Consider the following 12,523-nt stretch of genomic DNA (forward strand, 5'->3'; position numbering starts at 1 on the left):
ACGTGGTGCAGGAGCAAGGCCATCGAGGGGCAGGCGTTCTGCTGCCGGGGTCCAGGGCAGGGACCTCACCGAGCAGATGAAGACCTCAAGTGCCAAAGGAGTAAGGGAGGAGGGGACTCAGGAGGAACCTTTCCTCAGGACCTACTCCGTGCCGGCCCCTGTGTGAGGTCTTTGTGTGAGCTCTGTCTCCGTGCCTGCAGCTGTGTAACGAGACAGCGTCAGAACTGTCCATCGTTCCCTTCCTCAGCTTTCAGCTGGGGAGAGAGGTGTTAAAGGCCAGGCACACCACACAGGGCGGGGCGGGCACCTGACTGCCTCCCATTGTTCTCGGGTGAGTGACCTGACTCGTCCTGCAAACCCACTGAGAGGGGGAGGGCGGATTGCAGGGGATCTACTCATAATTCTAACTATAGTGAGTGTGGCTTTGCGGTCTTCACCACCACATAACATGAACCTGTCCTCCAGACAGTTCTCCTATGTGGCTTCCATAACGAATCAAGCAGAAACACTAGGGCAAGGGCCTGTAAAGTAGGTTTCCATTGCATCGCCCAGTAAACTAGAACATAAAAGAGGCTACTCAGGGTAGGATCCAATTTTCTTCTTTCCCTTCTACTAGGAAAGACAGTAGAGCCGCAGAAAAACATGTGCTTTGAAAAGATAGCCTTAGTCAGACATTCATAATTTGATTTTCACAATTCAGTTTTTTCAGAGGAGCTGGTAGAGTCTATCAGCACCCCCTTCCCCACCCAAAATCAAAGTCTTTTCCCTTTGTGAGAGACATCATTTCTGAATCCAACAACCACAAAACACCCCAACAAAGGAATGGTAATTAAGAGACTGCCCGGCATTCCAAGTTCACACTGTGGTTAATAGGAAATTTTACTACTGCCAAGGGGATTGCCAAATCCATTTATTTCTGTTATTGCATTTCCCAGATTCTCCCAAAATGTCAATACTCTTTCAAAGCAAGCATCTGCTTTCAGTTTAAATGAATGTGTCATGAGATTGTACACAGGAATCCAAAAAGTTTTCTAAATTGACAAACTTAACAGGTCCTTAATTACTAAAAGAAAATGTGCTGAATTTTCTAAAAATTGCTTTTAGAAAATTTGCTTTTTCTAACTATCTGTCACTGAGACCGAGCCAGGAAAGTGAGATGAGGCAAATGTTGTTACTTAACACACGAGAAAAACAGCCCCACTGCTGTATAACCAAAGGGAAAATTCCCTGGGAAACTACAAATGCTGAATGCCGAAATTTGCATATTATGAACAAGATCTAATTTCTACTTAATGCTTCTCTTATGAATTCAATGAGGAAGATGTTATTGGTCCCAGGGACCCCTTCTCAGGAAGTTTAGCCTTTTGGAAATTCCTGGGGGAGACTTAAGGGAGCGGAGTTTTGCTTGCAGAATATTAGGAGATTTTTACTTCTGTTGATGCCTATATGGCTAACACCAGCACTAAGACTTGGATGCACAAAAGCGGGCATTCACCACAGAGCTTCTACGAGAGAGAAAACTGCCTCTTCCAATTGCAGTGTCACCCTCCAGGCACCTCCACTGCAGCCTCTCCACATCACCTGGCGTCCAGAAGTATCGCCCATCTGGGCAAATCAACCAGCCACTGTGACCCTTCTCTTTGGCTCCAATTGTTCCAGAAAGTCTTCTTTCTCCTTTTACCTTTCCTCATCCTGTTACATTTTAGCCTTATATCAAGGAACAACTGATCAGGCAGACCCCACATAGTAACCAGGGCAGAGTTTCTAAAGCAGAGGCTGAAGACCACCCTCACCAGAATCACCTGAGGTGCTTTTGAAGAATAATGATTCCTTGGCCCTACCTCAGACCTACTGAATCTTATGAAGCCTGGGATCCTACATTTTATCAAACACTGAATGATTCTTAAGCACTAAAATTTGAGAACAGTTGATCTAAGGAAAAAGTGAAGATAGAATATTTTAGGTCATGGAGGATTGTCGATCATCGGCTGGTGACTTTCTTTGGCAGATGAAGACATTCAGGATGCAGAGAGGCAATAAATATTTCCTAACCCAGGAGCACTTCACTCCTCCCTGCTTCTCCCACCTACCCAGGGATCTCTAATAGTTCCATCAGTGTCTGCTGAATCCTTCACAGAAGCTCAGATAGACCTCAGTGTCCTGAGTGTGACATGAGTTTCCAGAGGATCTCAGAGTGTTCCTTTCTGTGACTCCAGACAAAAGGTGCGCCCGTGCCTAATTGGACGGGGGATATACTGAGGCTTCATTTTGTCAATTTATTCACCTGTTATGAGCTACGTACTTCAAGCTTTTTCTCTGGAATTCAGAAAAACAACCTGTGGACTTGGTTACCTGTATCACATGCTTGGTGAATTCAGAGGAAGATGTTATTTTCATATTTTCCCCCTTTTGAATTGACTTGTCAATTCAGTCTAAATGGCTAACAGAGTATTCCTATATAGAGGGGGCTTACATTGATAATGGGCTTTGGATTTCACTAAACTGCCTGTTATAGAGCCAAAAGAATGCATTAGGGAGTTTTAATACTGTCTAATGCTGGCCCAGGGGTGATCCGTACTGTCAGAATACAAAGGTAATTCCCATTATTAAGAATTTTGTAAAGTCTATTTGAAATTTTCTGCCTCTATTGTTATTCCTTTTTACATGGAAATAACTGCTTAAAACTTTCTTTTCTAAGAAGCTTTCCTGGCGTGGCTGAAAAAGAAGTTCAGAATTGCTCCTAATTCTTTCTTGCTTAAATATTCACCTTTAGCCATCACCCCTGCAAAATGAAGACCTACTCCTTTGTGTGGCTCTAATAGCAGCTGAGTGGATTCTGAACTATCAGTCTGCCGTTTAGGCCTCCTCAGCTTGACATTTGCCTTAGAATGAGGTTTTTAGGGGTTTTGACTCTGCTTATTACTGGGTTATTTTACATTTAGTGCAGTGCTATTCAGTTGTGTTTTTTTTTTTTTTTTTTTGCGGTACGTGGGCCTCTCACTGTTGTGGCCTCTCCCGTTGTGGAGCACAGGCTCCTGACGCGCAGGCTCAGTGGCCATGGCTCACGGGCGCAGCCGCTCCGCGGCATGTGGGACCCTCCTGGACCGGGGCACGAACCCACGTCCCCTGCATCGGCAGGCGGACTCTCAACCACTGCGCCACCAGGGAAGCCCTCAGTTGTGTATTTAATGATGATTTTTACACCCAAAATCCATTATGGTATAAGACCAGACACAGGAAAAATCACTCTAACATCTAACTTAAATTTCTCATGAATAATTTGAAATGTGAAAGTACTGATATATTACTTTAGAAGGAATTTCAAAAACACCACATTTTTAAAAGTGTGTGTGTGGGGGGGAGGTGACTTCCCTGGTGGCGCAGTGGTTAAGAATCTGCCTGCCAATGCAGGGGAAACAGGTTCGAGCCCTGGTTCGGGAAGATCCCACATACCGCAGAGCAGCTAAGCCCGTGCACCACACTACTGAGCCCACGCTCTAGAGCCCGCGAGCCGCAACTACTGGAGCCCACGCTCCGCAGCAAGAGCAGCCCGCATAAGCCCGCGCACCGCAATGAAGAGTAGCCCCCGCTCGCGGCAACTAGAGGAACCCCGCGCACAGCAACGAAGACCCAACGCAGCCAGAAAAAAAACACAAATTAATTAATTAATTAAAAATAAATAAATAAAAGTGGTGGGGGGAATGTAGGTTCTAATTGATGATTTTAGAAACATTAAATGAGCTACTAAAAGCCCAAATATATAATACCTACTGTGTGCCAGAGACGCAGGGCGGACAATTTGCCTAAGGGAGCACAGTTAGGAAATAGTAGAGATGGAGTCGTAACCCAGTCATTCTGGCTTTTGAATCTGTGCTTTTAGCTGCTCTTCACAGTTAAGCTAGAGAAGCTGCTTAACGGTGCCTGCTAAATAAGAAGTGCTCAATAAATGGAAGCTATACTTGTAATTTTCTTATGAGTCTAAGGCATGGGATGCTTCTCTTTTTCTAGGCTCACTTCTACAATATTGAAAAAGCTGTAGAAACAGAAATATAAAATAGATAAATATATCATTCTCCTCTGTTATTTAAAAAGAAAGCTTATTTAAGCAGATTTACGAAGACCTAGGAATAAAGAAAATATTAAAACCATGGTTTTTAAAAAATAATTTAGCGATTATTGAATTTCTATTTGTGCAGATCACTGTACTAGTCTCTGGGATAAAAGAAGTAAGATTAATAAGATATGGGTCCTGCCTATGAAAGAGCTTACAACTTAGTAATGGTCACAGACAGAGCACATGACATTTAACAGAGTGGATGCAGAAAGGCCAATCATGGCCTGGTGATGGAACACGTGAAAGTTGAAGTTGCGTATTCGAATCCTAGTGGTATAGTAGCTGTGTGGTCAGGGCAAATCGTGTGAGCTCTTCAAATCTCAGGTTTTTATTTTTGTTGGGGTGGTAGTTGCTAGTATCGTTTTCTAAATCTTTATAACGGAGATAATTTTGCATAATTCATAATGCTTAATGGGAATTAAATAATGCAAAGGAATCACTTAACTCTGTCTTTAGCAGAGAGTAAATGTTCAGCAGACAACTACTGTGAAACCTGAAGCTTTAAAAACCTACCTGTGTGGCGCCATCACTGATAGACTCCCCCCGCCCCCCGCTGAAGGCACTGGGGCAGCCCTTCAGGTGCTGTGCCAGGGCCTTGCAGAAGCCCAGTGGGCTCAAGCCCAGTTACTGCTCAGAATGTTGAGGTAAAGAACAAAGGACAGCTGCCCCCTTGGAGGCCAGAACAAGGCTTTTGATAGCGATTCCCCTATCTTTTCTTCTTAATGGAGGCTCAAAAAGAAAATCAAAATTTAAGAAAGGTAGCATCTATATGGTTTTTGATTGTGTTGCATGGTTAGGAGCTCTGATAAGGGGATCATCAGAGCTATTAAAAGGCCCAACCTCAGAACACTAAGGCCTTTACAAAAGCACCTCAAGTGATTTTAAACCTACAGTGAGGGCAGAGAAGCAGTGGAATAGTGATCTCTTAGGTTCTGTAGAATATATCAAAGGCCACTCAATCTGGCTGGACTAGTACCCACTCGTCCACACCACTGGGTACATTTGGAACATTGGTCAGGACCATACTATAGAGGGTTTTAAACTAAGAGTCTATCTGTAAGCAGTAGGGCATTAATGAAGATTTTTATATAAGGGAATGTGTTGAGAGCAGTGCTGTAGAAAAAGAATGTATCTTTTAGTTGTCTGTAAATAGAAGGAGGAGAAAGAGGGAACTAGAAACAGGGTGTGAACTAAGCTGTTAGCAAGCACCACTCAGTAAGATGCACTCTAGGCTGCAATAATCCAGTATAATTGTAGGAATATTGCCCTTGTTTCTGAATATGGGATAATTAGCAAAGAAACATGGGCCATAATGCAGATATGAAAGGACGCTATTGAAGAAACAGGTTGCAGTGAAGTTCAATTCTCACGTGGTAATTCCGTTACTATATGGCCAAGGAAGGTTCTCTTTAGGTGATTATTTGCTGTAAGTTACTGTGTCAAAACCACACCAATTTCATAAACTTCGACCAAAGGGTGAGCAAAAGAGAAACCACAGAGGAAATACATCTTCCCTGCTATTCCTCTTCCTTTCAGAAACATAAACAACAACAATAAATTTACCACTTATCCATTTCTTGGGCTTTCTTAAAAAAACATTTAAAAATATCTGTCAACTTGGCATGTGCCTGACCCCTGTTGGGCTCTAATGACTTTCAAAGGCTCCCAGGGAAAAGCAGAGTCATCCAAGAGTGCAGAGCTAAGAGGAAAAAATCTCATCTGCCCCAGTTTTTGCATCTCGTAATACTTACATACCATGTGAAATTACATGATGAGATGTTTTTTGAAAGTATATCAGTCAGGGACTTACCTGGTGGCACAGTAGTTAAGAATCCACCTGCCAATGCAGGGGACACGGGTTCCAGCCCTGGTCCGGGAAGGTCCCACATGCCGCGGAGCAGCTAAGCCCGTGCACCACAGCTACTGAGGCTGCGCTCTAGAGCCTGCAAGCCACAACTAATGAGCCCGTGTGCCTACAGCTACTGAAGCCCGCACACCTAGAGCCCATGCACCGCACCAAAGAGTAACCCCTGCTCGCCGCAATTAGAGAAAGCCCGCACACAGCAATGAAGACCCAACACAGCCAGAAATAAATAAATTTATTTTTTTAAAAAAGTATATCAAGTCAGTCCCTCAAGAGATTAATAGAGGTACAGTTTTTCATAAAGAATTCGAGTTCCCTGTACATAACTTTGATGCTAACTTTTCCAATATGTCACATGAATGTGAATGGACAACCCCAAGTATTTAGATTCACTCACTGTAGTAAGTGGTAATTAACCTCACTGAGTTTATATATGAAAGATTAAGCTGTCATTCTAACTGATGTGAGCCATAACAAATGAAAATCATTAACTCTTTGCTATCAAATTGTTGTGGCTTTTTCTCTGCTGATTTTAAAGAATATCCAAGCTAAATTATGTCCTGAGGGGCTTAATTTCCAGACTCAGTTTCCTAAATCTATATCTTCCTTTGGATTTTGGGAAAATTTCCAAACTAATGTTAATAAAGATTTACGAAATCCTTGGAGGAAGACTTCTTCTAACCGTGAAACCAATAGTTAAATTACCAGGATTAAAAGTAAGTTTTCATAAAAATAGAACTACCATATGACCCGGCAATCCCACTACTGGGCATATACCATGAGAAAACCATAATTCAAAAAGAGACATGTACCACAATGTACATTGCAGCACTATTTACAATAGCCAGGTCATGGAAGCAACCTAACAGGTGAATGGATAAAGAAGATGTGGCACATATATACCATGGAATATTACTCAGCCATAAAAAGAAAGGAAATTGAGTTATTTGTAGTGAGGTAGATGGACCTAGAGTCTGTCATACAGAGTGAAGTAAGTCAGAACGAGAAAAACAAATACTAACAAATACTATATATATATGCTAACACATATATATGGAATCTAAAAAAAAAAAAAGGTTCTGATGAACCTAGGGGCAGGACAGGAATAAAGACGCAGATGTAGAGAATGGACTTGAGGACATGGGGAGGGGGAAGGGTAAGCTGGGACGAAGTGAGAGACTGGCATGGACATATATACACTACCAAATGTAAAATAGATAGCCAGTAGGAAGCAGCAGCATAGCACAGGGAGATCAGCTCGGTGCTTTGTGACGACCTAGAGGGGTGGGATAGGGAGGGTGGGAGGGAGGCACAAGACAGAGGGGATATGGGGATATATGTATATGTATAGCTGATTCACTTTGTTATACAGCAGAAACTAGCACAACATTGTAAAGCAATTACAAGATGTTAAAAAAAAAGTTTTCATTTAAAAACATGTGCCCATGAAAGAATTACTTCAAGGTATATTTTAGAAACCCAAGCATATGTAAACATAGTGGTCTTCCATAGTCTTACAGACACTCTGAATGTTTGTCAACTAAATGAATGGATTGACAAGAAAGCAGCACTGAGAGAGCTATAATGCCAGTTTCTTATAACCGCACAACTTTAAAGCCACATCCCAAAGATGAGCCACTTAATGACACAAGTGTTACACCTTGATATCAAGGGCAGGACTATGCATCGAGAGGAGCCAGAGTTTGAGTTAGTTAGACCCCATTAAGGAGAGGATAGTGTGGACAGCCACCTCCCCTGGGAAATAGCTAACGCAACGACAAATGTTTTCATGTTTGCTACATTGAATAGTGTATTGAATGCAAGAGAGACATTGGATGCAATGCCTCTGCTGGAAACATGACCTTTTTTTCAAGGTCTGTGATAGGAGACTGCCTTCTACGTAAAATCGTCTTGTAACATGTTGCTTCTAGTACTCGGAACTCAAACGCATGGAGTCAATACTAGTTTTCCCCTATAGATCTTCATCCTGTAGAGCCTGAAGCCCTACATAGGGGTTCTATATAGCAGGAGCTACTCTCAGCTGCCTTTGATAATTCAGGGAGCCGCGCTACTAAAATCTCAATGTGAGTACAAATTACCTGAGAATCTTTTTAACATTCAGGGTCTGATTCTTTAGGTCCAGATGGGGCCTGAGACTCTGTACTGCTAACCAGCTCCTAGGTGATGTTGATGATTACTGGCCCATGGTTCACACTTCGGGCATCAAGCTCATAGGAGGTGGATTTCTAAGTAGTTAGAATAAGCAAGTATAGTGTGATGGAAGAGCACCAGATCTTGAGTCAGAACACTAGTTATGGAAATATGATGAGTCACTTGACTTTTCTGAATCCAAATTTTTCTCATTAGAAAAATGAGTATAATAGGACAGTAATACCTGCTGCCTGGGATTGCTGTGGGAATTAAATTAATGATGTTATGTGAAAATTGACCAGAGCATTTGGTACATATTCATTGTTGAATAAATGATTGTTGACCCTACGTAGTAAAAACATAAGCACACAGTTCAGTATTGGTAACTCATAAAGTTGGGGGACCCTGAGGCTGTGTGCCCTCCGTAGTTCCAGTGGTTCTATTCTTCATTCCACCTCTTTTGTCAATTACAATGTCTAGCATTTAGCAAGTGGTCAGTGTATGTGGAATTGTATTGATGGCAAAGTTGATCACTGCCAGCGTACATTTTTGGCTTCAGGGATACTGATATCAGGCTAATGACACAGTGTTTCCCCATGACACTAACAGGAAAGAGAACTTTCGCCCAAAATAGTGGTAACAACTTTGAAGCCTTGAGTTCTCTTTATATAAAAAATGTAATCATTGGGGGCTTCCCTGGTGGCGCAGTGGTTGAGAGTCTGCCTGCCGATGCAGGGGACACGGGTTCGGGCCCTGGTCCGGGAAGATCCCACATGCCGCGGAGTGGCTGGGCCCATGAGCCATGGCCACTGAGCCTGCACGTCCAGAGCCTGTGCTCCGCAACGGGAGGGGCCACGACAGTGTGAGAGGCCCACGTACCGCAGGAAAAAAAAAAAAATGTAATCACTGGAAGAAGACTAAAATGAAGATCATCAGCCCGATTTTTAATAAAAATATGAGGATAAAAGAGCTGATCATTCTTTGCCAGCCAGTAGTCACAGTATCTTCTAACTTCACAAATTATGTGTAAAAGGTATCTCTCTTGATAGAAAAGCAAAGATGAACGTGGGAAGTTTGGCTGGCTTGTTGCTGATAGGTGGCTCAGACCCCATTAGGAGCCAGCCTGCAGAGGTGCAGTTAGTACTGCAGGGGTTCAAACCATCCTCCACATGGTTGAAAACTGGCTCCCATGCCACCCAGGTCATGTGCCCAAAATTGCTCCTGTGAAGGTCAAACTTTCTGCTTAATAAACTTGTACATTTTTAAATAAAACTCTCAAGAGCACACAGCGAGAAATGGAAGGTAGAGAAATCAGTGAATAACCTGCAGTGTCATTTATATCTTAACATCTCTTTCCATTGAGAATTCAGAGACAGAAACTTATTAGCACCCGGAGGAAGTCTAATGTAATTCATTTGCAGTAAAATCAGAGTGAATCCGTTAATCTTTGCTAAAAGAAATGAGATTTTCAAGTCTAATCAGAGGGTTTAAAGTTTTATTAAAAGGTGTTCTTTTTTACTCTCTTATAACCTATAGGTCTCAGGAGAAAAAGGAAGAGGCTATCATCTTACTGAAAGATTCCATTAAATATGGTCCCGAGTTTGCAGATGCATATTCAAGCTTAGCTTCATTACTGGCTGAGCAGGTAATTGTTACCATTTAGTTTCACATAATATTTTTAAATGTTTCTGTTGAATATATAAATTAATATTACACAGATTTTTATATGTATCATTTAACTTGTAAGCTCATATTAGACAACTGATCTCTATGTCAGTTTTCTTCTTGATAGAAATTACAAACCTAGTTTTCTCACTCCAGTATTCTTTGTGTATGTAGGTGGCCTCTAGACAAAGATGGTCCATTATATAGGCCCTTGCTATATTCTCCATCACTTTGGGACAAAATCTAACAAGAACAATACATGGTATTTTCTGGTTTTATTACTACTCACTTATATTTTTCTGGGGAATTGCTAATGGTCTAAGATCTCTGAACTCATTCTGGAACCAATTACCAATAATCTTATAGATCCTATGTCTTATAACTGTTAGAAGATCACAGAGTCTTGTAGGACAGGCTCCTAAGAGAGAACATTTCTCACGGCGTAAAGCAGAGGGGTATTTTGATTCCCCCTCATTCTTCTCACTATGTCTAAGCCATTTGTTTTGGTGTCCTGGATGCATGCCCCCTGCTGTGGGGAAAACAAATATAAGTTGTCTTCTCTAAATTGACGATACAGTTTCGTTGACACACGTAAGTGCCCGCAATAGAAGGTAGATTCTGCTATGCACACAACTGCCAGATTGTTTTTAAAATTAAACTTAGCACCTTTGAAAGATGCCCTGCAGCATTGGCTTAAATATAATGAATGATTTGATGCTGCATGTCAGGTACAGAGGGGTGCAATTTGCGTTTCCAAAACTTTGGAGGTTTCACCAGGAAACAAAATTAGGACACTCATGAATATTTAAGTGTCAGAAATGATAAGTCTAGTTGTCTTGCTCTAATATTCTCCATATAGTGTAGGTGGGCTTTAGACAGAAGCCTGTGTCTGTAGTGGATGATTTTTTTTTTTTTTTTTTTTTTGCGGTACGCGGGCCTCTCACTGCTGTGGCCTCTCCCGTTGCGGAGCACAGGCTCCGGACGCGCAGGCTCAGCGGCCATGGCTCACAGGCCCAGCCGCTCCGCGGCATGTGGGATCTTCCCGGACCAGGGCCCGAACCCGTGTCCCCTGCATCGGCAGGCGGACTCTAAACCACCGCGCCACCAGGGATGCCCTGTAGTGGATGATTTTAATACCTGTTTTAGCACAATGTTTAAGCTGAAGTGATGATCGCCATGTTCTGTGGTATACACGGCAGTCCTCAGCTGCCTTTGGCTTGTGTTGAAGCAGACACAGTGGGAGTTTCCCGAAGAAAAGATTGATTCCATCATTATTCTCTTTTCTCACCTCATCCCGGCTCCTTCATTTTCATAGGAAGACCCTCCCTGCCTCTGCCTGGTTGGGTGTCTTGCAGCTACTCAGACAAGCCGCACACAAGGTTAGGGCCTTTGCACTAACTGTGCCGTTTGCCTGCAACACTGTTCTGCCAGACGTCAGAGTTCCTTCCTCGCCTCATGCTGGTTTCTGCCCACATAGTTCCGTATCAGGGGGCTGTCCGTGATTACCCTTTCAGAATAACTCCCTCACTGCCCCACATGTTTCTCTGTCTCCTGGCCCTGGCTGACTTCTCTCCAGAGCATTTATCACCGTCTAACATACATCTATTTGCCTGTGATCTTTCTCCCACCACTAGAATATTTCCGTGAGCCAGTCTCCATGAGAATGGCTGTCTCTTTTACTCAAGGCTCTCCCCCCATGTCTGTCACGTTGTATGCAAGCAGTAAATACTGAGTGAATAAATGAATGGATATGAACTGAAGACCATGTAGCTCCTGCAATCCAGTACGTGATCTAGATTTTACTCGTATTTGAAGTAGGGCTGGGCATGTGGGCCACCATGCTGTTTCATAACGGAACTGCGCCTCACGTCGTGCCCTTGTCCTTCGCTGAGGGACAGTGTGAGGACAGCCAGGTGAAACTACTCCTTCTAACTGCAGGGTTGGGGCGGGGTTGAGGCCAACACCTGTTACATGGTTCACTGGCTTCTGAATGAGGACTCAAGGGAGAAATTTCTGTCATGTCTCAGTATTAGGAACGGCCAGCCTTCTCCTGAATTACATGTTTTTTGCTTTATTTTTAATCTAATGCATGAAGGATCTTACAAATGCTAAAAAAATCAATTCTAGTTTTGTCCCCCTTGGGCCCACCTCCGACTAACCGCCACCTGGATGGGATAGGCTGCTTTTCTGTGTGCACTGCTTGTACTCGGTTTATCATTTTTCTTAATAATTTATTTTATTCAATTTGTGCTCTATATTTTTGAAAGCTGCCTCCGTTTCTCTGTAAATGAATAAATAAAGCATTGCATTGAGTTCCCAGTCATATATTTTTTCACAACTTGGTGGGACAGATAGTGAACACTGAAGCACTCTTCTTGATGCAAATTACCCTGAAGATAAATGACAAAGTCACTCACCTAATACCAGTGACGACACGGTGTGTTGTTTTGGGGGAGCTCTTTACAGACATTCACACAGTTCCATCTTCCTATAGTGCCGTCTTTTCTTTCTCTCCTGCTAAATCATCCTCATATTTCAAGATTCAGTTCAACTTTCACGTCCTCCGCCAACACTCATCCACCTCCCCATCTCATGGGAGTTGTTAGATTTTCCTCGGAGCTCCTGTGACATCTTTGGGAACATGCATCAACTCACAAACCAATCATATATTTTTATTTCTTGAATTAACATCTGAACTATAGTTTGAACAGTTTGTCAGGTTTATTTTT

The 12,523-nt window shown here is 42.6% G+C and overlaps 1 protein-coding gene across 1 annotated transcript in view; it reads left to right on the forward strand.

The window, feature by feature from the left end:
* TMTC1 (transmembrane O-mannosyltransferase targeting cadherins 1) overlaps positions 1 to 12,523 on the forward strand; it is a 260,082-nt gene that overhangs the window by 219,115 nt on the left and 28,444 nt on the right. The window contains exon 13 of the mRNA XM_065887047.1: positions 9,666 to 9,774. Within this exon, the coding sequence (XP_065743119.1) occupies positions 9,666 to 9,774 (109 nt within the window). The remainder of the gene's footprint in view (positions 1 to 9,665; positions 9,775 to 12,523) is intronic.

Source organism: Phocoena phocoena, chromosome 11 (assembly GCF_963924675.1).
Source record: "Phocoena phocoena chromosome 11, mPhoPho1.1, whole genome shotgun sequence".
In the NCBI taxonomy this organism is placed as follows: domain Eukaryota; kingdom Metazoa; phylum Chordata; class Mammalia; order Artiodactyla; family Phocoenidae; genus Phocoena; species Phocoena phocoena.